The sequence below is a fragment of the Anas acuta genome, chromosome 1, assembly GCF_963932015.1.
Source record: "Anas acuta chromosome 1, bAnaAcu1.1, whole genome shotgun sequence".
NCBI lineage: Eukaryota > Metazoa > Chordata > Aves > Anseriformes > Anatidae > Anas > Anas acuta.
In genome coordinates, this window is record NC_088979.1 from 659,878 (window position 1) to 684,479 (window position 24,602).

The 24,602-nt window shown below is 55.3% G+C and overlaps 2 protein-coding genes and 1 long non-coding RNA gene across 7 annotated transcripts in view; 1 reads left to right on the top strand and 2 right to left on the bottom strand.

Moving 5' to 3' along the window:
• Nucleotides 1–823: 823 nt before the first annotated feature.
• On the bottom strand, nucleotides 824–12,912 carry PGAP2 (post-GPI attachment to proteins 2). 3 transcript variants are annotated; one of them, XM_068677469.1, is made up of 6 exons: nucleotides 12,786–12,912; nucleotides 10,755–10,929; nucleotides 9,173–9,425; nucleotides 8,047–8,153; nucleotides 1,952–2,060; nucleotides 824–1,774 (listed from the first exon to the last, which is right to left on the bottom strand). In XM_068677469.1, the coding sequence occupies exons 2-6, from the start codon at nucleotides 10,917–10,919 to the stop codon at nucleotides 1,644–1,646; spliced, it is 765 nt and encodes a 254-aa protein (XP_068533570.1). In that variant the 5' UTR covers nucleotides 10,920–10,929; nucleotides 12,786–12,912; the 3' UTR covers nucleotides 824–1,643. The 3 variants fall into 3 exon arrangements, with proteins under 3 accessions (XP_068533570.1, XP_068533512.1, XP_068533441.1); XM_068677411.1 differs by lacking the exon at nucleotides 12,786–12,912 and having other exon boundaries at nucleotides 8,059–8,153; nucleotides 10,755–11,005; XM_068677340.1 differs by lacking the exon at nucleotides 12,786–12,912 and having other exon boundaries at nucleotides 10,755–11,004.
• Nucleotides 2,067–8,035, bottom strand: LOC137854358 (uncharacterized). 2 transcript variants are annotated; one of them, XR_011095140.1, is made up of 4 exons: nucleotides 4,387–8,035; nucleotides 3,767–4,353; nucleotides 3,557–3,661; nucleotides 2,067–3,301 (listed from the first exon to the last, which is right to left on the bottom strand). It is a non-coding gene; the product is annotated as an uncharacterized lncRNA (long non-coding RNA). The 2 variants fall into 2 exon arrangements; XR_011095129.1 differs by having other exon boundaries at nucleotides 3,407–3,661.
• A 188-nt stretch (nucleotides 12,913–13,100) lies between the features above and the next one.
• The window catches only part of NUP98 (nucleoporin 98 and 96 precursor), a 35,311-nt gene continuing 23,809 nt past the window's right edge, over nucleotides 13,101–24,602 (top strand). The window contains exons 1-11 of one of the 2 annotated variants that reach the window (XM_068677817.1): nucleotides 13,101–13,258; nucleotides 15,059–15,165; nucleotides 15,919–16,020; nucleotides 16,155–16,334; nucleotides 17,056–17,195; nucleotides 18,309–18,416; nucleotides 19,032–19,215; nucleotides 20,764–20,927; nucleotides 21,679–21,816; nucleotides 22,446–22,584; nucleotides 24,235–24,327. In XM_068677817.1, coding sequence (XP_068533918.1) covers nucleotides 15,093–15,165; nucleotides 15,919–16,020; nucleotides 16,155–16,334; nucleotides 17,056–17,195; nucleotides 18,309–18,416; nucleotides 19,032–19,215; nucleotides 20,764–20,927; nucleotides 21,679–21,816; nucleotides 22,446–22,584; nucleotides 24,235–24,327 — 1,321 coding nt within the window. In that variant the 5' untranslated portion in view covers nucleotides 13,101–13,258; nucleotides 15,059–15,092. The remainder of the gene's footprint in view (nucleotides 13,259–15,058; nucleotides 15,166–15,918; nucleotides 16,021–16,154; nucleotides 16,335–17,055; nucleotides 17,196–18,308; nucleotides 18,417–19,031; nucleotides 19,216–20,763; nucleotides 20,928–21,678; nucleotides 21,817–22,445; nucleotides 22,585–24,234; nucleotides 24,328–24,602) is intronic. The other variant, XM_068677899.1, reaches the window with a different exon arrangement.

Consider the following 24,602-nt stretch of genomic DNA (forward strand, 5'->3'; position numbering starts at 1 on the left):
CTCGTCCCCGGCCCCGCTGCTGCTGCTGCGTGAGGTCAGGGCCGTGCCGAGGCGTGGGCAGCCCCGGGGGAGCCCCAGGGCGGCGCAGAGGGGAGCCGAGGGCTGGCGGCAGAGCTGCACCCCGGCCCCGCTGCCTGCACCCTGCCCTGAGCTGGATCAGCCCCACGTGGCTGTCCCACATCCCCTGCCCCATATCTCATGTCCCATGCCCCATATCTCACCTCCTGTGTCCCATATCCCACCTCCCAGGCCCCATAACCCATGTTCCGTGCCCCATATCTCACCTCCCGTGCCCCATATCCCAGCTCCCCTGCCCCATATCCTACATTCCGTGCCCCATATCCCATGTCCAGTGCCCCATATCTGATGTCCCCTGCCCCATATCCCACGTCCCCCGCCCCGTGACCGCCCAGCCCAGCCCTGCAGCATCTGCATCACATCAGGTCCCCGGGGCCGGGCGGGGAGTGGAGGCTCCAGCTGCAGGAGGTCCCTGCCAGCAGCTCCCCCCCACCCTGCGCCCCGCCAGGGCTGCCCAGAGCATCCATCCCGCACCCCAATCCACATCCTGCACCCGGCCCCACATCGCCTTGGGGTCCTGGGGGTGGTGGGGTGCCAGGGCTGTGCCAGGGCTGTGCCGGGGGCTTTGGCACTTGCCTGTCCCCAAACAGCCGTGCCAACGTCCACGCGGGCACCGGAGCAGCTCCTGGCACAGCTGCAGGGAGCAGAGCCCCCAGCCCGCCCTGGATGCAGGCGATGGATCTGAGAGGTGAGGAGGAGGAGGAGGAGGAGGAGGAGGAGGGAGGGCAGTGAGGAGGCAGAGAGCTCACAAAAATATTCAGTGCTTTATTTCATCCTCCAAACCGAGAGAACACGCTGCTGGGAGGCGCCACGCCGTGCGCATGCAGGCGGAGGGATGGGTGGAACCCGGTGCAGGGCACGCACACGGGTGGAGATGTTTAAGGGGCTGCCCAGCCCCACCGGGACCCCCACTGGGGCTCAGCCCGGGGCAGCTTTGCCCCACAGCAGCACCGAGGGGCCTGGATCAGCCCCAGCCCCTGCAGCCGGTGCCCAGCTCTGCCCCAGCCCCGCAGCGAACCGCCCGAGGGGTTCATTCCGCTCAGTTCTGGGGGTGAGAGATACGGGGTGGGGGCTCCCCTGAGCTTCGCAGCCCCCTCTGGGCCATGAGCCCTTGTTGGAGATGTTGGCCAAGGGTCCCCTGACCAAGTTCCCCCAGCCTGGAGGAGAAACCGTGAGGCCACCCAGCTGCAGTGTGGGGCAGGAAAGGACCCTCCGAAGAACCAGGCAGCAGCCGCCCGACCCCTCGCCCGCCCTCCCCTGGGTCCCAAAACCAGCAGGGAGCTGGGGCAGGGAGCCTTGGCCACGCGGGTCCCTGCGCCCCCCGTGTCTGAGAGCTCTGGCCACGGGCAGGGACCACGCAGAGCACCAAGGCTGGGAGCCAGGACACGGAGACGTCTCCAGCAGCAGGAGGGGCTCGGCCCTGAGCACCACAGAGGGCAGGGGCTCGGCTTCATGTCCCACCACGGGGCCAGCACCTCTGCAGGGCAGCCCCGGCTACCGGCAGGCACAAACCCCTCGCCCCCAGCCCCGCCGGGCAGGGGCTGCTCACTGCACCCAGGGCCCGGCTAGAAGTGCTTGTCTTCCAGCATGGAGCTCACCACCAGCTCCTTGTTGCTGAAGTCCCAGAAGGCAGTCATGTGGAAGGCCATGTTGGAGAGGACAACCAGGTACTCCAGGAAAGCGAAGATGGTGTAAACTGGCAGGGGAAACGCAGCGGGTTAGTGGGGTGTCTCACGTGCCGCCCGGCAGCCCGATTTGCCCCCAGGCACCGTCCCGTGTGGGGGCTCTGCTGCTCCGAGCCAGGGTGACCCCAGCCCCTTCCCCACGCCCCGGCACCGCCGAGCGGCACAGAGCGCAGCCGGCACGTCCGTACCTCCGGGCCCGCAGTACCAGTTGTGGTGGAAGTAGACACACACGGCAAAGGCGAAGGTGATGAAGGTGAAGAAGAAGAGCAGCTGCTTCCACTTGTACGACTTGCGCTCCTGGAAGACACCGAGGGCACCTGCTCACAGCCTGGCTGCCCGCACGGCCCCGGCGCTGGATCCGGCCCCGTCACGACGCACGCGGCACCGTGGGGACATGGGCAGCACCACACCGTGCCCTGGCACTGCCGGCGATTTGGGGATGGTTCCCACAGCAGAGCTCACGCTGGCACCCAGGGAAGGGGCAATGGCACAACCAGACTTGGATCCTCCAGCCCCAGGAGTGGGGAATTCACCAGCGTGGGCAGCCGGTGCCGCGTGGGAGGCACCGCAGCAGGGCTCGGGCACGCGTCCCTGGTGAGCACCAGCATCGGGGTGGGACCCAGGCGGAGGACACGGGGATGCCACCCACGGCCCCCCGGGCCGCCCTGGTTGTTATTCCTGCTGCTGAGTGGGAGGGGAATTTTCCTCTCGCCTGATGTTTCACGTGAAGCAAAAACTCCATTTTCAGGGACCGCTGAGAATAAGGAAAATTTAAATTGCCCCATCACACTTTCCATTACCCCACCGAAAGCGCGCCTGCAGGCTCAGCCCCGCCGCCCCGAGCACAAACAGGTTGCGGCGGGGAGGAAAACCCAGAGAGGAAGGGCGGCCTCGCGGTTACGTTTGCCATCTGGGGGCTCGGGGAGCTGAGCCCGGAGCTCCCCGATTCACCACGGCCGCTCTCCTTGTGCTGACCCACAAAGGGCGAGGGGCTGGGGGAGCGCTGGGGGCGCGGGGCGGTGCCGGCCGGTGGCAGGGCAGGGGCAGCACGCGGGGCCGTGGCTGCGTTATGCAAAGTTTCACAGCGGAAAAGCGGGGTCACGGCACAGCCCTGTTTTCATCCAGGTCCCACGGCAGCGGAAGCAGCCGCACGCCGCAGGCAGCGGTGGAGCCCCGCTCATCGCAGCAAGGTGAGCGGCAGCGCCACGCTCCTGGCTCCTGCGCTCTGCACCGCGCCCCGCGGCACCACAGCGCACCGAGCTGCACCACAGCACCCTGAGCTGCACCACGTCGTGCTGAGCTGCGCCCCGCGGTGCTGCATCAAGCTGGACGGCATGCCGGGATGTTCTGCAGCGTGCTGCGCCTCGTGGCACTGTGCTGCAATGCATGGCAGCACGTGGCACTGCACCACACCTCGTGGCACCACAACACACCTCGTGGCACTGTGCTGCTCCTCGTGACACCGTGGTGCTCTGCTCCGTGCCATATCTCACGGCACCATGCTGCACTGCAAGGCAGCACATGGCACCACACTGCACCTCGTGGCACCATGCTGTGCTGCATGGCAGCACATGGCACCACAACACACCTCATGACACTGCACTGCACCTCGTGGCACTGTCCTGCACTGCACCACGCTGCACCTTGTGGCACTGTGCTGCACTGCATGGTAGCATGTGGCATCGCATCACACCTCGTGGCACCACACCGCATCTCGTGGCACCATGCTGTGCTGCACTGCACCTCATGGCATCATGCTGTGCTGCATGGCAGCACGTGGCACCACAACACACCTCATGGCACTGTGCTGCACCTCGTGACACCGTGGTGCTCTGCTCCATGCCATATCTCACGGCACCGTGCTGCACTGCATGGCAGCACGTGGCATTGGACCACACCTCATGGCACCACACCGCACCTCATGGCACCGTGCTGTGCTGCATGGCAGCACAGGGCACTGCACTGCACCTCATGGCACTGTCCTGCACTGCACCACGCTGCACCTTGTGGCACCGTGCTGCAATGCATGGCAGCACGTGACATTGCACCACACCTCGTGGCACCACACCGCACCTTGTGGCACCATGCTGCGCTGCACGGCAGCACATGGCACCACAACACACCTCGTGCCACTGTGCTGCTGCTCCTCGTGGCACTGTGTTGTGCTGCATGGCAGCACAGGGCACTGCACCACACCTTGTGGCACTGCACCATGCTGCACCTCGTGGCACTGTCCTGCACTGCACCACGCTGCACCTCATGCCACCGTGCTGTGCTGCACCTTGTTGCACCCTGTGGCACCGTGCTGCAGTGCATGGCAGCACGTGGCATTGCACCACATCTCGTGGCACCACACCGCACCTCATGGCCCCATGCTGTGCTGCATGGCAGCACAGGGCACTGCACCACGTCTCACGGCACCTCCTGCACCTCGTGACACCATGCTGCACTGCACCATGCTGCACGGCTTTGCTGCGCTGCCCTGCACCACGTCCAGTGCAGTGCCCTGCAGCTGGTGGTGCTGCGCTGCACCCCGTGGCACCACGCAGCTCTGAGCTCCTCCACCTTCATGCAGTGCGTCACGCAGCACCTCCCCCAGCCCCTGCCAGCTCCGTGCCCCCACCTCCCCCTGCCCCTGCCAGCTCCGTGCCCCCAGCCCCAGATGAGCCCTGCAGGAATCTGCTGCGTGCAGCAGGGTCACGGCGCTGCCAGGTTCCTTCAAGTGCCCCCAGGACTTGGTGGCCAAGAGCTGGGACGGGAAGGGTGCCACAGGCGCAGAGCTGTGGGGAACGGGGCCGAGCTGTGTGTGCCCTGGCACCGAGGATTAATTCTGCCCCGGGCAGCCCCTAATGAGCTGTTTTCCTCTCTAATCCTTCCTCGGGATGGGCTCAGCCCAGAGTCTCACCCCGCTGCTGCCGGGAAAAGCCGAGCTAAGCCGCGGGGCAGATGGCTGTGCAGGGTGGGGGGGGCCCAGGCAGTGCCAGGGGTGGCGCAGGGGCTTTTGTGCTTCCTGGGGGACCCGGCCCCCGACCCCTCACGCTGCTCCTCATGCACACAGCCCCCCCAGGCAGCCCCGCTGCGCTGGGACACGCGTCTGGCCCCGCAAACCACAGGCACGTTATATTTAGAGCCGCCGCTTGCAGGCTCTGCGCTGCAGCACGCTGCCCCGTGCATGCGGAGGTGAGTCAGGAGCAGGAGGCAGACGGCGGGGGACAGGAGGACAAAACGCCACCAGAGCTGCAGCCACCAGCACGGAGGGGCCTGGCCCCGTGCCCTGCGCCCCGTGCGGAGCCCACGGACAGCCCCCAGCCGCCCCTTCCCCTGGGGACAGCCCTGCACCACGAGCCCTGGCTACCAGGATTCAGGATGGGCAACAAGGAGGCTCCTCCACCACCTCCAGGGAAGGTCCCTGCGGGTTTTTTAGGGTTAGGGTTTATGTCCCAGTGCCCCAAGGGACGTGCCACAGGAGGGCACAGGTGGCTGGGTTCAGAGCACCCCATGCGCAAGACCAGGCACCAGTCCCAGCCGCACCCCACGCAGGGGGCTCGGGCTTTCCAGAGCCCCCCTGTGCGCTGGGAGCCCTTCCCGGGGGGCTACGTGCTGCACCCCAGCCCAGCTCAGCCCCCAGAGCACTTCTGGCTTCCCTGCGGTGAGCGCGGAGCCGAGCGGCTCCAGCGGGGCGAGCTGAGCACCGGGATATTTATAGCGGCCTCGTGCGAGCCACCGCCGCGGGGCTGCTGGCGAGGAGCTGGGCTGAAACCACGCGTGCTCACGGGTCCTGCTCACAGCTCAGCTCCTGGGGGGCTGGCGGCTCGGCACAGCTTGGCACAGCTCAGCACGGCTCGGCACGGCTTGGCACAGGGGCATGGCACGGAGGGACAGCGCGGCACAGCCCCAGCGCCCGGCCACCGCGCGCGTGCATGCGTGTCTCCGGGCCGGGGCGCAGACGAGGGTGACGCCAGCTGCCGGGGAAGAGGAGCAATGTGTTTGCAAACAAGAAGTGAAACCCGGCTGCCTGGCTGCGCCGCCCCCCGTGGCACGGGGCTGCGGGGGCCTGCAGCTGGCCCGGAGCTGGGGCTGAGCCGGGGAGCACCAGCAGCGACGTGCGCAGGGCTCAGCGCCGAGCTCTGCCCGCCCTGCCCCGCGCTGGGGGCTCGCTGTGTTCCTTCCCCCCCCGAGCTCCCGTTTGTTACCCCTTCCCCTCCTCCTCCCTGCCCGATTTCCTTTCCCCCCCCCTCCTGCAGAGCTTTATTTTCCTTTCTCTGGCTCTCTGCAGCTGGAAGCCGTGCGCACTTCCCCATTAGCAGCAAGTTCCCCAGCACCTTCCTGCCCTTGCAGTTGCAACACCAGCCCTGGGGAGCGCGAGGCTTTTGCAACCCCGGTTCCTGTCACACACGTGCTCACGCCGAAACCCCAGCGCAGCCCGGCAGCTTTGGGGCCTCCAAAGGGCCCCGGTGACCCCGTGCTGTGGCTCTGCGCCCTCCTGCGGGACGGCACGGGACGGGAACCCAGCCCAAAACGGCCCCGGGTGCAGCCCTGGCAAACCCAAGCTGGGTCGGGGAGCTCTGGTGGCTGTGGCATGGGGCAGCCCTGCAGAACTGCCCCAAATTTGCCCACTCCTGGGGGCTGTTGGAAGTTCCCCCAAGGACCCCACGACTTTGGGGTGCAGGCGCTGCTCCTGCTGCAGGACTGGGGGATGGCAGAGGTGACCAAATCACCCCACAACCCACGTGAAACGAGCCGGAGCCTGGCCCCGAGGCAGCACCAGGGCCGTTCCCAGACAGCCCTGGCTTCCCCTGCGAGCAGACACAGCCCGAGCTCTCCCCTAAAATAACCCCACAAGGTTCCCAGCTCAGCAATCCGCCCAGCTCAGCAGCTGCCACACTTCTCCCTGCTGGGCCGGGCAGTTCCCACCGGCACTGGTGAGGAGGATGTGGCACCGCAGCGGCCCCCGGCACGGCTCCGTGCCCCCCTTGTGGTCCCGAGCACAGCCCCCAGACCCACACTGGGGCCATGGGATGAGCCCAGGGGACTCGAGCAGCAGGACAAACCCCATTTTTGCCTGTCCCAGAGATGGGGGAGGACACAGGAGCACGGCTCACAGCAGCACCTCCAGCCTGGCTGCGTTTTGGGGGTGCTGACGGGGCACCAGAGCCGCCCTGCGGAGGGGCAGCTCCCTGGGGAGGCCTCCCCCAGCCACGGGCTCCGTCCTGGTCCCGCTGCTTCCAGAAGGGTTTATTTAACGTGGGAGCTTTTCCGTCGCACACGCACTTTCTTTTTCAGAGGACCTCGCTCCCCGGGCGACAGCACCATCTGCTGACAGGCGGCCCCATCAAAACCAGCCCAGGCTCAGGGCCAGGTTTCCTGGGGTCCTGGGCTGTGCTGCCCCTGCACCCTTGGCTCTGGGGCAGGTTGGGCACCTGGTGACAAGCCCCGAGTCCTGTCCTGCCCAGGCTGAGAGCGTGGGGGCCTCCCACAACCAACCCAGAGCCGCTGGGTGCTGCCCCACACCGCTCAGGCAGCTCCTCCCCACCCCAGGATGGCTGAGGCTGGGGCACCTCCAGGTCCCCCTGCTCCAAGCCCTGCTCCCCACGGCCCCCAGCCCCTTCACAGATGGGATGTGGGGGCACAGCCATGTGGGGAGGGCTCTGGGCAGAAAGGAGACCCCCTGCTCGCCGTGCCAGCCTCCTGGCAAGGAGAGGAACGGCCCCGGGGTGGGGGACACGGCTGGGGGACACCCTGCAGGCAGCAGCGGGGCACCTGGGGCTGCCGCCAGGACTTTGGTCCCCACGTTTCCCAGCACAAAGTTCAGAGCCACCGCAGGGATCAGCAGGACGAGCCGGCTGCCTGCTGGCAGCTCGCTCGCCCTCATCCTCCTGCAGCAGCACTGCCGTGTGTGGCAGGGACAGGAGGGACAGCAGCGCCCTGCCCGCTGCGGCACGGCCACCAGCTGTGCCAAAAGGCAGCGGGGGCGCGCTCCAGCGTGGCACGGGAACGGCCACCGGGGTCACAGCATGCACCAAAATTGGTGTTTCTGCAAGCAAACAGCAGGATGAGTGCAGCTGCTGGTGCACCATGAGCTGGGCCCGCCATTCCCTTTGTGGTTTGTTTGGGTAAATTGGAACAAATTGTGGGTTTTGGTGACCGCCTGTCCTCCAGCCCCTCTTGCTCCAACATTTCCCACCCCGTTGGGGTTATTTGGAAGCGAGGTAGAGGTGCAGCCCTGCCACCGCCAGCCGAGAGCCCCGGCCCCGAGCAGAGAAGAAAGGAAAAGTGCCTGTACCTCGGGACTTACTGTGTGTTTCTTAGTCATCCTCCAGAGGATGCACGTCAGCAGCATGTGGCCCAGGGCCGACGTGATGAAGACGATGAAGGCATTTTCGTGGATTGCTGAATCAAGGAGACAACGGGGTTCTTGTTACAGCCGGGCAGGGAAGCGAGCTGGGAGCACTGGGGGAAGGGACAGGATTTGGGACAGCCCCAGGGACGCTGTGCCAGGGCACGGAGCCCTCACGGCACCACGGCAGCCGTGCAGAGCACGGGGAGGGAGAGCCCAGCTACCCCAGGTGACTTTTATTAAAATTAAATTTTATTATTTCTATTAAAAAAAAAAAAAAAACTAAAAAGTTTCCCAGCCTTTTCTCCAGGAACCGAGCCCACCAGCTGAGCTCACAGCCGGGACCCCCAGCCATAAAGCAGCTCCCCCCCTTCCCTCTCACCCCAGGGGATGGGGAGCAGCGGGGGGAAGGAGCCCTTGGAGGTGGCCAAGCCCCTGCCCTCCTCCTCCAAAAATCTGAAGGTCTCCCTGCAGACCTGGGGAGCTGCGAGGCTGGGCTGGGCTCAGCTTTCGGCTTCCTGCTGAAAGCCCAGGTTAAGCCGGTTTCAGATTCGTTTCTGCTCAGACCGTGTGGGAAAAAAAAAGGAGTTTTCCTTTCCCTCCCCTTCCCGAGCGGCGTTTCCTAAGCCTAGCACCATCCCGTTTTGTGCTGATTCAACCCCAAAGGTTCTGGGTTTTGCCCTGAGGCTGACTCGGGGAGTTTCGCCCAGGCATTTTTTGGTGGGAGGGTGCTGGAAATGCAGCTACAAGAAATTCGGGCGTGGAGGCAGCGCTGGGAGCAGCAGCAGGCGTCGGCCTCCCTCTGCTCAGCCGTGACGAGAAGCACCCAGCAGCACCAAAAACCCAGCCTGTGCTGGGTGCCACTCATCAACCCCCAAAATTTCGGGAAGAACGGGGCTCTCTGAGTGCTGGGGGTAACCTCCATGTCCAAACCCCAACATTTAGGGGTCCTCCTTGCTCTCCCACCCCCATTTCTCCAAGGCACCGGCCTGCGGAGCGCCCTGGGGACGCAAGGCCCGGCGCAAGGCCTGGGGAGGGAGGAAGAGGAGGAGGAGGAGGATTTGGCACCCACCGTAGTTTTCGGAGGAGGACACGTAGGTGAGCAGCAGCAGGGCGAAGTTCTCCAGCAGGCTGAGCAGCAGGTTGAGGTGGCAGAGGCGGGGGTAGCGGGGGTGGGGGCAGTGGCAGGCCTGGTAGTGGTTCCAGTAGGCCACGGCCACCAGGAAGCGGGGGGCGGCGTGCAGCCCGATGCACAGGCGCCAGACGTAGCGCTGGGGGGTCTCGCCCCCGATGGCCGCGCTGATGGAGGGCAGGTAGTTGGGGACCTGGGGGGGGGGGGACACATGGCGGCTCAGGGGGGCAGCACCCAGCCCCGTGGGGGTGAAAGGACCTATAGGGTACCTATAAGGTATCTATAAGGCACCTTGAAGACCCATAGGGTATGTATAAGGTACCTTAAGGACTGCTAGGGTACCTATACGGTACGAATAAGATATCCTAAGGACCTATAGGATAGCTATAAGGTACCTATAAGGTACCTTAAGGACCTATAGGGTACCTATATGGTACTTATAAGGTACCTTACGGACTTATAGAGTACCTATAAGGTACCTTTAGGACCTATAGGGTACCTAGATAGCTATAAGGTACCTATAAGGTACCTTAAGGACCTATAGGGTACCTATAGGGTACCTATAAGGTACCTTAAGGACCTATAGGGTACCTGTGAGGTACCTTAAGGACCTATGGTGTACCTATATGGTACTTATAAGGTACCTTAAGGACTTATAGAGTACCTATAAGGTACCTTTAGGACCTATAGGGTACCTATATGGAACCTTAAGGTCTTATAGAGTACCTATAAGGTACCTGTAAGGTACCTTAAGGACCTAGATGGTACCTGTGAGGTACCTTAAGGACTTATAGGTTACCTATAAAGTATCTTTAAGACCTATAGGGTACCTATATTGTACCTTAAGGACTTATAGGTTACCTATAAGGTACCTTTAGGACCTATGGTGTACCTATATAGTACCTATAAGGTATCTTAAGGACCTATAGGGTACATATAAGGTACCTTAAGGACCTATAGGGTACTTATAAGGTACCTTAAGGACCTACAAAGTACGTGTAGGGTACCTATAAATACCTACACTTTACCTACACTCTACCTACACTTTATGGGTACCTGTAAGGTACCCATAAAGTACCTTAAGGACTTACAGGGTACCTATAAGGAACCTTAGGGACCTATAGGGTACCTGTGAGGTACCTTAGGGATCTATAGCGAACCTATAGGGTACCTATATGGTTCTTATAAGGTACCTTAAGGAATAATAGGGTACCTGTAAGGTACCTTAAGGACCTATGGTGTACCTATAAGGTACCTTAAGGACTTATAGGGTACCTATAAGGTACCTGAAGGACCTATACGGTACCTGTGAGGTACCTTAAGGCCCTATAGTGTACCTATAATGTACCTTAAGGACTTACAGAGTACCTGTAAGGTACCTTAAGGACTTATAGGGTACCTATGAGGTACCTTATGGACCTATAGGGTGCCTGTGAGGTACCTTAGGGTACACCCAAGGTCCTGGCACAGTCCCCGCAGCCCCCCAGGGCCATGCAGCCCCCCGGGGATCGGTGGCGCTCACCCCGCAGTGCGTGGCCGTGGTCTCCTGGAAGTGGAAGAGCAGGGACCAGGTGACGCAGAAGAGGAAGCCGAAGAGGGGGCAGCACACGGTGCCCACCGCCAGCCTGGTGAAGGGCAGGCGCAGCAGGATCCCGTCCCGGTCCAGGGGCAGCGGCACCTGCAGCATGCTGCCGGGCCTGCAGCACCGGCACCAGACCCCATTACCGGCCCCCATCACCACACCCCATTACTGGTTCCCCGTTACCAGCCCCCCGTTCCTGCACCCCCCTGTTCCCGCACCCCCGTTATTGACTCCCCCATTACCGCACCCCCATTAGCAGCCCCCCATTACCGCCCCCCGCGTTACTGTAACCCCGTTCCCACACCCCCATCACCAGACCCCATTACCGGCTCCCCATTACCAGCCCCCTGGTCCTGCACCCCCCAGTTCCCACACCCCTGTTACTGGCCCCCCGTTACCATACCGCTTTTCCTGGTCCCCCATTCCTGCACCCCCCATTCCCACACTCCCTGTTCCTGGCACCCCGTTCCTGCACCCCCCCATTCCTGCACCCCAGTCACCAGCCCCCCGTTCCGGTCCCCCTTTTCCCACACCCCCGTTACTGGTTCCCCATTACCGTCCCCCGTTATTGACCCCCCATTCCTGCACCCCCATCACCAGACCCCATTACCAGTTCCCTGTTACCAGCCCCCCGTTCCCGCACCCCCCGGTTCCTGCACCCCCATTACTGGCCCCCCGTTACCATGCCCCTGTTCCTGGCTCCCCATCACTGGCCCCTTGTCACTGCACCCCCATTCCCAGCCCCCATTCCCGGCGCCCTGTTCCCATACCCCCCCGTTCCTGCACCCCTGTTACCAGCTCCCCATTACCGGCCCCCCATTACCACCCCCCCCCATTACCATAACCTCATTCCCGCACCCCCATCACCAGACCCTATTACCGGCTCCCCATTACCAGCCCCCCCGTTCCTGCACCCCCCAGTTCCCACACCCCCATTACTGGCCCCCCATTACCATCCCCCTGTTCCCAGTCCCCCATTCCTACACCCCCCATTCCTGCACCCCCCGTTCCAGTCCCCCTGTTCCCGCACCCCTGTTACCGGCCCCCCGTTACTGGCTCCCTGTTACCAGCCCCCTGTTATTGACCCCCCATTACTGCATCCACATCACCAGACCCCATTACCAGTTCCCCATTAATGGTTCCCTGTTACCAGCCCCCTGCTCCTGCACCCCCCGGTTCCTGCACCCCCATTACTGGCCCCCCATTACCATGCCCCTGTTCCTGATCCCCCATTCCCACACCCCCAGTTCCTGGTGCCCCGTTCCTGCACCCCCCCATTCCCATACCCCAGTCACCAGCCCCCCGTTCCCATCCCCCCATTCCTGCACCCCATTACCAGACCCCCGTTATTGACCCCCCATTACCGCACCCCCCCATTACCATAACCTCATTCCTGCACCCCCATCACCAGACCCCATTACCGGCTCCCCATTACCAGCCCCCCGTTCCTGCACCCCCTGGTTCCCGCACCCCCATTACCAGCCCCCCGTTACCATTTACCCCTGTTCCCAGTCCCCCATTCCCATACCCCCCATTCCCAGTTCCCCATCACTGCACCCCCATTCCCAGCCCCCCATTCCCAGCCCCCCGTTCCCGTACCCCCTGTTCCTGGTGCCCCATTCCTGCACCCCCCCATTCCTGCACCCCAGTCACCACCCCCCCGTTCTGGTCCCCCTTTTCCCGTACCCCTGTTACCGGCTCCCCATTCCCAGCCCCCCATTACTGGTTCCCTGTTACCAGCCCCCCGTTATTGACCCCCCATTCCCACCCCCCCATTCCCAGCCCCCCGTTCCTGCCCCCCCCGGTTCCCACCCCCCCATTACCGGCGCCCCCATTCCCGTACCCCCACTCCCAGCCCCCCATTACGGGCTCCCCATTCCCGTCCCCCCCGTTCCTGCACCCCCGTCCCGGTCCCCCCATTCCCAGCCCCCCCCCGCCCCCCCATTCCCGCCCCCTCCCCCCCCCCCGCACCTTTCCCCGCGCCCCCTCCGCGCCGCTCCGCGCCTGGCCCCGCCCCTTCCTGAGGCCCCGCCCCCTCCTCTCTCTGATTGGCCACCCCGGCACAAGCCCCGCCCCCTCCTCCTCAACCGTGGCGCAGCGCTGCGGGGGGGGTGTTCTGGACCCTTCCGCGGCGCCGGCCCCGCCCCTTGTCGTCGCGAGCCAATCACCGCTGGGGAGGTGGGCGGGCACGCGGGGGGCTCCTCGACCAATCAAATCGAGCCCCCGCCCCTTTCCCTCGGGGGGGCTCCCGGCTTTGGACCAATCGGCGGCGGGCGCGCGGGAGGGGGGGGCGGGGCCGGCCGATGGGGCGCGGCGCGGGGGCTGCTGGGAGGCGCGCGCGCGGAGCGGGCTGTGACGCAGCTTCCTCCCTGCGGGGCCTCCCTCCTCCGGCGGGCGGCGGCGGCGGCGCGGAGAGGCCTGGGCGGGCCCGGCCCCTCCCGGCGGTGAGCGGGGGGAACCGGGGGGGAACCGGGGGGGCTCGGGGAGGGAACCGGGGAACGGGGGGGGCCTGGGGAGGCCGCGAGGGGCCTGGGGGGGCTGAGCGAGGCCTGGGGGGGCCGAATGGGGCCTGGGGGGGCTGAGCGGGGCCTGGGGGGGCCGAACGGGGCCTGGGGGGGGGCAGGGGGCTGAGGGGGCCGCGTTCAGGGCCTAGGGGGTCGCGGGGCCTGTGGTGGGCTGGGGGTGATGAGGTGGCGTTAATTAGCTGGGGGTAATTAGCTAGCATTAATTAGCTGTGGTTAATTAGCTGGGGTTAATTACGTGGTGAGGGTCCGCCGTGGGATTGGGGCTGGGCTCTGGGGGGGCAGCGAGGCCCTGGGGGGGTGTGAGGGGCCCGCAGACCCCGGCCCAGGCCTGCCCAGGGGGGCTCGGGGCAGCCCCATCGCGGGGGGGGGGGGGCGTGTGGCGGGGCCTCGTTTGCCCCCAGCGGCTCGCGGTGCTCAGAGTTTGGCGTTTGGCGGCTGACAGCGCTGGGGAGGTGCTGGCTGCCGAAATGCTGGGGTTTGGGGGAGCCCAGAGTACTGGGGAGTGGTCGTGCGAGAGTTCAGCGCCTTGTTATGGAACGGAGCTACCGCGGCGTGGCTTGCAACGCGTTGTAAACACGATCGAGCCTCGCGCTTTGCTGTGGGGGAAACCCGCCAGGGTTTCCCTGCCCCGTCCTAGCCAGTCCTGCTGTCACTGAAAGCCTTTTCCGATGTCACAGTGGTGCTGCCAGTGATGGAATAATGGTTACCCCCTACGGAAAGGGGCTACAGGTCTCTATCTGCTGGAGCACAACTGCTGTGATTTCATTTTGGCTCTGTTTTTTTATGGAAAAGGTCTGGCATCGTGTGTGTACATGCAGGAAAGGTTGGAGTGGTTGTTAGACATTGGAACAGGCTGCCCAGGGAAGTGGAGTCACCATCCCTGGAAGTCTTTAAAAGACGTTTAGATGTAGAGCTTAGGGATATGGTTTAGTGGAGGACTGTTAGTGTTAGGTCAGAGGTTGGACTCGATGATCTTGAGGTCTCTTCCAACCTAGAAATTCTGTGATTCTGTGTGAGTGTGGTGGTGTTACCAAACGTATTTGTAAATAAGCAGCAGGTGCAGTGCGGGAGGATGGGGCCTTGCCTGAATGGCATAAAGCCCCGGTGGGCAGCTAACTTAGAGACCTGTTCAGGAACTTCAGGCAGTCTCAGTGCAGCCCAGTGAGCAGTAAAAGGGAAGCTGAGGGAAGCTGTGTTCCTGTAGCTCTCATGCAGGGCATTTCCACTTGGTGCTGTGAGTGGAGGGGCTGGGAGGTAGGGCTGAAAGGGCAGCTCCTTAGGGAAACCTTGGTGCCCGCAGCGCAGCCCCTGTGTGTGTTTGACAGAGGCTGTTTGATGGGGTGGGCTGCCAGGCCTGCAGGGGACCGAGCAAAATCATGTGCAGGTTGCCTGGTGCAGGTCAGACAGAGTGGGAATGTGGGGATTGCTGATCCTGATAGGTGCAGGAGGGTGTTGTTGGGAGCACAGCTTCGTTTGTTAGTTACTTCAGCAGGTAACACGTGCATGAAATGAAGTTAAGGACAGAGGGAAGCGTGCTGCTGAGCTATTGGTGTTGTGTCTCCTAGGGCTCTGACTGTTTTAAACTCAGTGTGACAGAAGTCACGCCTTCACGTGTCTAGGGGCTTGAGTATTCTAATTATTTGCTGACATCAATAGCGAGGAAGATGAAAAAGGAGTTTTCACAGTAAGCTCTAAATAAAACTGAATTCTTCTTTCTAGGTTTAGCTAAAGGAAACTCGGATACGTACTGAAGATGTTCAACAAATCCTTCGGAACTCCGTTTGGAGGCAGCACTGGCTTTGGGACAACTTCAACGTTTGGACAAAGTAAGTCCTACGTCTAAACTTGGAGTCTGGTTTTCCACTGATTTGTGCGTTTTTTCACAGAGGTGCAGCTAGAGATTCACGTGGAGGGGTGAGTGTGTAAAAATGGGCACAGAGCACTGCTGGGCTGCCCAGCTCGCTCGCTTTGCTCCTGAATCAGGTTCAGGAGTCCCAGGGCTCTCAGCTTGCACAAGCTTTTACCTTCAGCAGCCACCAGAATTCCACCTTCGGGTGATAAAACTTCCCCTTATAAAAGGAGAAACTCGGAAGCCAGGTGAAGGCAGTCTTGTGGGGTTGGGGGGAAGTCCTTCAATCAGGACAGGAACACATTGGGAGGGCTTGGAAGGAAAAAGCTTGCAACCTGAGGAGTTTTCTGGAGATGCATGTTTTAAGTGTCACAGCGAGGTGGGTTTGGCCATTAAAGCAGGCTGTACATCACCACATCTGTCTTGTTGGGGGGGAAAAACCCAACACATCAGCTCTGTTATGTGTTTTTTTTTTTTTGCCTTGCTTCCAAGTGCAGTAACAAGCAGTGGAGAGCTTGCAGGGCAGCCTGGAGCTGGGTGTCTGTGCCTTGCGTCCCAGTGGCTGGCTCAAGGCTTCAGCCTTTTGCTGCTCTGGCTGCGCAAGTGCTGAGCGTGCCCCTTCACTAGCGTACGGTCAGGCACAGGCTTCTTTTTGGAAGTGAGGACAGTGACAGTGTTCACTGCAGGTTCAGAATATGCTTTCATCTAAACCGTGTCACTGATATTTCAGATGCTGGCTTTGGTACTACGAGTGGAGGAGCGTTTGGCACCTCAGCCTTCGGGTCGAACAACAACACTGGAGGCCTCTTCGGCAGCACACAGACAAAGCCAGGTATTGCAGTGTTACAGCTGTAGTGCAAATCCTCTCCTGAAAGAAGGAAGTTACTTAAAACCAAAACATGGCAACAACAAAAAACCCCAGCAGCTAATGACTGCAAATAATTAACAGCTTGTTTCTGTCTTCAGGAGGGTTGTTTGGTTCGACGACGTTTAACCAGCCAGCCACCTCCTCCACAAGTACTGGCTTTGGGTTTGGGACATCAACGGGGACGTCAAACAGCCTGTTTGGCACCACCAGCACCGGTGGAGGGCTCTTCTCGTCCCAGAGCAATGCCTTCGCGCAGAACAAGCCCGCTGGCTTCGGAAGTGAGTAGAGCTGCTGCGTCTCCGAACTGTTGAGTGAGAAGTGCAGAACGCTGGGTATAAGTGGGGATCAGATACGAGTGTTAATGTGGGGTTTCAGCCTGTGTTTTTTTGTGTAGTTCCTCTTCCTTTTCTCCCAGAGGGTGTGGTTGTGTTACTGTGACCTGTGGTAGCCAGATGTGAAACGGATTAGCTCAAAATTCATGGCTAAAATGACAGCTACAGATTTTGTAGCCTGTTTGGTAGTCAACTGGCACTTTCCATTCTCAAATGTCCTTTGGCTCTGCTTGATCTTAGCTTTTTATTCTGCTTTCTGCAGGGCAGTTGTGGTTGATTCTGCTTCTGGCACTGCTATGTTTGAAAACTCTTCTTAAACTCTACTGTAATTCCCTGAAGCAGAAACAACAACTTGCAGACACTTTTGAGAAGAGAAATAGAAACTTCACTGTTTCCCTTTGTGCACATCATTTCCTTAGTGGTGTTGTCAGGAAGAGGATGGAACTGGCTGCTGTGGTTATTGTAGTATTTCCTGGGGTGATGAGTTGGGGGCTAACCTGTCGTGCGTTAACAGGCTACACGTTTCCAGTACTACTATAATTTTTTTTAACAGTTTCTTCCATTTCCAAAAATGCTTTCTAATTTGAATAGAGTATTTGACTTTCAGTTTTAAAATTAAAGTTTGTCCTTGTACTGATCTTCTTGTTTTTATTTTTATTTTTTAAAGACTTTGGAACAAGCACCAGCAGTGGCGGCCTCTTCGGAACCACAAACACAACTTCCAATCCTTTTGGGAGTACATCTGGCTCTCTCTTCGGCCCAACTAGTTTCACTGCTGCTCCAACTGGCACAACCATTAAGTTCAATGTAAGTTCTGTTTTTCCTTCTTAATCCAGCCTGTTTACTATAGGAAATGTTACGTTTTGCAGTTCTTTGTGTAGAGCACTGTCTTGGCTGCTGAGCTTTCTTTTTCGTTTAAAAAAAAAAAGTTCATGTATACAGTATGTGGTATTCTGAAATAGCTTGAAAATATCCCCTGTTGCAGTGGAAATAGTACATACAACTAACTCCAAAGAGCTAGACTTGCTTTATTCTGAATTTGACAAGTTCTCAAGCACTGTGGAGTAATGCCCTGTCTAGACTCAGATTTACTGCTGTGTGAGAGGTGAAGAGAGAAACCAGCTCAAAAGTTTGAGCCTTCTTGGGGAATCAGAAGGTGTCACAGAGTTCACGGTGATCACTGCTAAATGTTCAGAGCAGTAAGGGCTAAAACATTCCAAGTGTGGGCCAAAATAAATGTAATCCACTTACATAAGTCATCATGGCTTTGGGAATGAAAACTGAAAGTTGAAGACTGGTTCCCTGTGCGTGTTTTCTGGCTGAGTTCCCTTTAAGTAAGGGTAGAATCTTCTGTCCTGAAGGTTCTGTGGCAGTTGAAGATGGAGAGTGGCTTGGAAGAGCAGATGTCGTGGAAATGGGGTAACTGATAGCTGTTGAAAGAGGCATTCCTTTTCCCAAATATCTGTTTAGTTCAGAAATGAAGAGGGATGATGCTTGTACAAACTGATTTAACAGCCTGAGACTTTGTTCGGCCTCCCTGGTTGTAGGCAGAAGGGTGATCAACGTGGGCAGTGTCAGAGGGGCGTCGGTTGTGAGTTTCTACATAGTACAATTTAAAAAAGGAAACAAAACCATCAGGGATAATAAAATCCCTGGATATAGCTGGAGGATTTGTATCGTAAACTGCGTTGTTTAGCGGGTTACTAGGGGAAATTTCATTATTGATTGCCACCAAACATGCGTCACCACTGGGTGAGGCCCCAGCTGTGAGATAATGCTAATGTCCTGCTTCAGTTCCTGCAAGAAGCGTAGTTTTTAACAGTGTCTGCCCAGAAAGTAATGGTATCGATGAAAACCTGTCTGGATGTGGTATCTTTGGGTATGGATGTATTTTTGATACCTTTCTCTCCTCTCTTGCAGCCTCCAACAGGTACAGATACTATGGTAAAATCTGGAGTTAGCACTAACATTAATACCAAGCACCAGTGCATTACTGCTATGAAGGAATATGAAAGCAAATCTCTCGAGGTCAGTCGATAGTATTCAAACGTGTTTAGTTTGTTATTTAGTATTGTTTCTGGCAGATTTTCTTTTTGACAATAGTAAGTGTTGTGCATGCTCATTAATGAGTACAACTTTCAGTTTCTGCGTCACTCACAAAAGAGAGGCATCATCAAGGAAAAGACATCATGTTAGTCTTAAATGCTTAAAATTACAACTTTTGCAGAACTGAAATTCTCTCTTGCCATGTACCAGAAGGGCAAGAGATCCTGTTGGGAGCAATCCTATGCTGATGAAATGGCAGAATCCCAGACAAAACTCCGTTGTTTATTATAAACAAACGTTCCCAAGGATTTAATCACGAAGCTTCTCTGTTCAAGTTGACTTATTTGATGCTTCAAAATAGGTCTAATCAAAAGATCTGTAAAAGCCCATAGAAATAAAATTGAAGCCCAAATGTGAACAGCAGTGATAAGTGTTCAGGTCCTGATTATGCTGCCCTTATTTCTAAAAACGTAGAGGTGTTACCAGCTGTTTTTGACACGTTCACCCTGAAAGCTGTGTAAGCATGTTACCAACACTGTTCTCATCTTATTCTGTATAAAAAGAACCTGTAAAGAGAATCGGATTTTCCTTTACTAGGAGCTCCGTTTAGAAGACTACCAGGCGAACAGGAAAGGCCCCACAAACCCTGTAGGAGCAGGAGCAACTGCAGGCTTGTTTGGGTCTTCTACGGCTACGTCAAGTACAGCTACAGGACTCTTTGGCTCTTCTACTACTAATACAGGCTTTTCTTACGGACAGAATAAAACTGCTTTTGGAACTAGTAAGTACTGCCGAATGTCTGTCTTCACTGTGACTGAGCATGCACACGTTTTGTTAAGCTCCATAAAATTCGCCCATGAAAAAAGATGAGGAAGTGCTGGAGTGAGCTCAGAGCTCGACTAGTTGCATCGTCAGCGTTTGACAATCAGGTTCTTCTCCATAGAAATATCTACTGGTTTGCTCGTCAGGGTTTGTAGGGTTTGTATGCTTTGTCTGCATCCCTAAAGTTTTGCTGGTAAACAGTTCTTTTGAGCATGTCTTTACAAGAATGTCAGCTAGCTCACGTGGAAGAGTAAAACAATTTGAGGTAGAACCACCAGGATAGTGTTCCTGTGCACCAGGGTGCTAGCATCAGGTGGTTAAAGGTGAAGTCAAGATTCTACTTCTGCTGATGAGCAGACGCATTCCTTTGAAATTGACCTGTTAATGTATTGGCCTGATTAGACTTTGCCTGGATCTCTTCACCGTACCTCAGGGTTAGGGTCTAGACACGTTTGTTGTGCCACCCTGTGCCATTCTTGGATGGAAAATAAAAGCCGGGTGTTGCGTATCTGGCAGTTGCAGGTCAGTTGGACTGATCAGCTGGTGAACCTTTTTTGAACTTAATGTAAAGCAAATGCTGCTGAAAAGCTTGAATGCAAATTCTGTTATGTGAACTAATCAGCTTTTTGCCGTGAACTTAGATGTAAGTAGGTATTTGCATTTGTGGAATTAAAATGCAGACAGAAGGCCAAAATCCTCCAGCTCATAGAAGCAGAAACAATTTTGTCTGCTGCTTTCAGAGGTTAGAACTTTGTCTGTCCTTTAGGCTTGCTTGACGCCCTTCAGGGCTGAGCTGAGCTGCTGTCCTTGAGCAGGTTCCACGTAGAGGAGGCCGTGCCCAACGTAGCAGTCTTGCTGGAATTCATGTATTTCTCGTGCAGTCAGCTCTGAAGAAAGTTCTGCAGAGATAGCAATGACAGTTGTGGGAGGAGGAACAAAAGCTTTTGGCTGTGTGTATGCCGTGTTTACCACATCACATGTGAACAGACTTTTTGTTTTTCCATCGGGGGAAAAAAAGGGAGAGTGTTTGAGGTTCAGGTGGAAGCTTCTGTAGTAAAAGTTGTGTGGGTTATAGAACAGTTTTTGTAAAGCAGGGGACTGTATCTACCTCCTGCCCAGTCAGCTCTCTGCAGGTGCAAATGGGACAGTTTCCATTTTACAACGGATGACGAGCTGACCATATCAGAAGTGGCATATTTTTGGCCAGATCTACCTGTCAGGTGAAGTTTTCTGGTAATTGTTGAGTGTTATACTCACACTGACTTCAGGACAAGGAGAACCTGATGAAACACCTGACACAAACTATTTCCATCTGAATGCAGGTGCTGTGCTGTATTGACACATACATTTTCACATGTGTGTCTTGCTGTTCCATTGGGTTGAGGCGTTTCTTTTTCCTGCTTGAATGCACTGAGCATGGCTTTGGATAAATTCTTGAGTTTTTTTTTTTAAACCAATTAATTTGGTTTAACGAAGCCAACAAATCTGTAATTTGTTTGTGTTGTAGGTACGACTGGCTTTGGAACAGGAACGACAGGGGGTCTGTTTGGTCAGCAGCCTCAAACTACAAGCCTGTTCAACAAACCTTTTGGTCAAGCCACAACAACGCAGAACACCGGCTTTTCCTTTGGCAATACCAACACGCTGGGGCAGCCAAACACAAACACGATGGTAAGAGTAACTGTTTGAAACCAGAAAGCTTTAAATTGTGCTTTATCTCCTCCAGCTAGACAGAGGAGGCTGTTCTGTACATTATGTAGTTCTTCGCATCTTTGTCAAATTGTAACACAGGTTTGTTGAAAGTAAGATGCAAAGCTTTGAATGCTGCTGTCTGATCTAGGAACGTATTGCCAACTAAAACAAGTGGGCAGCAGCATGGCTGTTAACAAGTAACATTTCCCATTCTCTTTAAAGACTCTGCTCTCTCACCAACTCAAGTATTTCCAATCATGTTCACGCAGATAACAAATAATAATGAATGGAGTTAGATAAATTCCCACTGAGTGTTACTAAGGATTCTGTACTTTCTGCCGACCAATGAGCCGCATTTGTGGGCTCTTATGGTAGAAAGGCACTACCTAGCTGTAACTTGTTGCATTGTGCATCTGGAGCCAAAACCTCTTGCTGTATTCTTTCTGTGTATGTTGTAACTTCTCCCAGAAAACCGGATGGGATGGCTATTTCCCATCTTTGCCGTTCGAAGTGGGGAGGAGATTCCGATATCCTCTCAAGCTGGGAACATGTAACTAATTTCCCAGAGAACTAGTAAAGCTTATTAAATGTTTTTTAGCTGTCTTTTTGCCCTATCAAAAGGTGAAATATTATAGTATCACTTTATTAACTGACTTCTTATATTTGTTCTGCCATTATAAGTGCTTTGAAGCATTATCTTAACATAATTTAATGCAATTCCTCTTCGTAGGGTCTCTTTGGGGCAACCCAGCCCTCGCAGCCTGGAGGCCTCTTTGGAACAGCTGCCAATACAAACGCTGGTACTGGATTTGGAACGGGAACTAGTCTTTTTGGACAAACTAACACAGGATTTGGTGTTGGCGGTTCGGTATGTCCATGCCTTGAATAATAAAATATGTTTTTTAAAATGGCTTCTAGAGTCCTGTTACTGTGTGTTGACCTAAGTAGTGCTGTCTAAACTAAGGCACTGAAGAGGCAAAAACAGTGTGTGTCTTGCAAAGTCAAGGTATGAGCGTGTTTGATAGAACTTCTTGTCTCTAGTGATGAGAGACAGTGAGAGAGACTGAACATCTGCCTGTGTATGCCCTCTGATACAGAATCACAGCCTTCTGTGACATCCATCACAGAATTCTGTGACATGATATCACAGAATTCTGTAACCCTGTATCGGTAGGGGTGCCTCAAAGTAGTGTTGAAAATACAAGCGTTTAGATTTATATATTGACTTAACTGAAAATCTTGACTCAAGTTCATTTTATTTGGGTTTTAATCTGTGCTCTGTGGAGGTGGGTAAAAGAGGGAAAAAGTTATTTCCAGAAGGTGCTTGCTGTATGCTAGTGCACGTGGCTTGCAACTAACACCGCTCTTGGGAGCCTGGGTTGTGTGGTCAAAGTTATGCTTGGCTTTACTTCTGCTTTGTTGCCTGCAGTGAAGCTAATACAATTTCTTTTAATTTCAGTCTGTCAGATTTCAAATTCTCATTTTCTTCCCTTTCAGACCCTGTTTGGTAGCAAGCCGGCTGGATTTGGAACCACCACGACCAGTGCTCCCTCGTTTGGCACAACCACTGGCGGCGGGCTCTTTGGTAACAAACCAACCCTGACTTTAGGAACCAATACAAACACTTCCAATTTTGGTACATATAAAAAAAAGTGGGATTCAATCACTTTAAAATATACTGCATATACCACATACCTGGCTGCTGAATATCACATGCTAAATGATTATGAATTTAGAATTGTCAGGTAAGCCATACTTCTGATGAATTTTGCTGCAGAGGAACGTCTTGGATGGTGTTTTATACCTTTCTTCTTGGTGGTATTCCCTGACTTGCAAGGCAGATGGTGAAGTAAAAGTACCACTATTTCATTTAGTGCTTAAGAAGACGTAACCTGTAACTTAAAACTTTTAAAATCAAAGCACTCACACAGCATAGTATATTAATAGTCTCTTAAACCTCCGTGTTTGCAAAGGAGTGCTGGAGGAAAACAGGGTGAAAATGGTGATACTTACAGCTTCGTGGCAGATACAACGAAATATACTGGAGCAAGGAGAAAATGAAACAGTTCTGGTTTCAGTTATAGCTGGTTTTGACTCTTCACACTGAAAAACAAAGTCCCAAGAACTGGGTCTTGTGTTAATGTTGGCCTCTGACACCATTAAATATTTAGTGTTAAATGAGTGGGTGATCGAGTAGGGCAATGTATAGTGATAGTTCAGGTAAATGATAGTCTTCCTTCATTGCATTTCTTTTAATCTTTTTTTTTTTTCTCCTGAAGCTGAGAGCATTGAAACTGTACTCGTAAAATTAAGCAGGAATGGTTTTGGGATGTTAAAGGTCCTGATGTGCCTCTTTTTTTTTTTTTAATCTGGAAAAAAAAAAAGTAAAACATGATTACTCTGCCATGCCAGCCTTCCAGAAAGAGGGAATAAGTCGTCAAGCTCTTAGACTGACAGGGCAGCGCTTTAGGGGACATAGTTCATTGTGGTAATCAAGCTTAGGTAAATGATCATCACGTTTTTTTGTGGAAGTTGCTTCCAAGTTTCTTGTTCTGCTGCTCTCTAAGAACTAGGTAGCCACGGTAGTTAGCACATTGACACTGCTTGTTAGTCCCTGTTTAGCAAACGATATTGATTCTAGTGTGTGTTTTGGTTTCCCTGCATTCCTTGTGTTAGTGCAGTTTATGGGAAAAGTGGAGTTCGGTCCTAGGGTGTTTCTGATCTTGGTCCATTACTGCAGTTTTCTAGTTTTAATTCTGTCTTTACACTAATCAACATTTAATGGTTTCACAATCTTCAATTTTAAAAATAACCTCTCTACTGCTAGATTTGGATTAGATGTCTTTGAGTAGTTCACTCTTACAAACCTGAGTTGTTACTTGCTTTGTCAGTAAGAATCAGAAGTGCGTGTGTGGTATAAACAGTATAAAAAGGGGTTTGTTCTTCCAGGCATTGAAGAGAAACTTAATGTTACATTCTGTTGCCTGATACAGCATCGTAATGTACTTTCTGGCTTTATAAATTTTTTTAATCTGTAACAAACTTAATAGTCTAGGAAAGCAAGATGGTGAATTCTTACACCAATGTTTTCAGTCCTACATTCATAACTTAAATATTTAATTTACCACTTAAGTCGCTGCTTGCTGCATGTTTAACATGCATGGCTGAAAATGGTGCGTGAATTTTGACCTTAGCTATGGTAGGGCTGTCTTTGAGCTGGTGATGCTTATTTATGTTTTTAATTTCTTAGCTTTAGACTAATGAGATACTGTTTCTGTCCTTGAAGGTTTTGGTGCCAACACTGCTGGAAATAGCTTATTTGGAAATAAGCCTGCAACTGGGACTCTGGGAACTGGAATTGGGACAGGGTTTGGAACAGGTAAACAGTTTATTAGCTTAAGCATAGTCCTCAAACTTTGATAATAAAACACCATTTGTATTACGTGCTAACCCTCGTGTAGTAATGGCCCTAGAAGCTTTACCTTGAAGTCACAAATCTCGGTCTCAAATCAGAATGAAGCAGAGCAGGATAATGATGTACTCAATAACCTTTTAGAAATTGCAAGCAGCATTGCTTATGGTGGTGGCCAGTGGCTCCAAAAATTGATGGCACCCTCTGAAGTCTCTGGTGGTCTGACCACATGAGTCTTGAGT

What these genes read in the sequence shown, in the direction of transcription:
- PGAP2 (XM_068677340.1), bottom strand. Translation starts at nt 10,967, where the DNA reads ATGGGGGCCGGTAATGGGGTCTGGTGCCGGTGCTGCAGGCCCGGCAGC. An exon ending in GTCCTCCTCCGAAAACTACG is followed by an intron (nt 8,154 to 9,172) that starts GTGGGTGCCAAA and finishes TCCTTGATTCAG; the next exon opens with CAATCCACGAAAATGCCTTC. An exon ending in AACACACAGTAAGTCCCGAG is followed by an intron (nt 2,061 to 8,046) that starts GTACAGGCACTT and finishes GGTGTCTTCCAG; the next exon opens with GAGCGCAAGTCGTACAAGTG.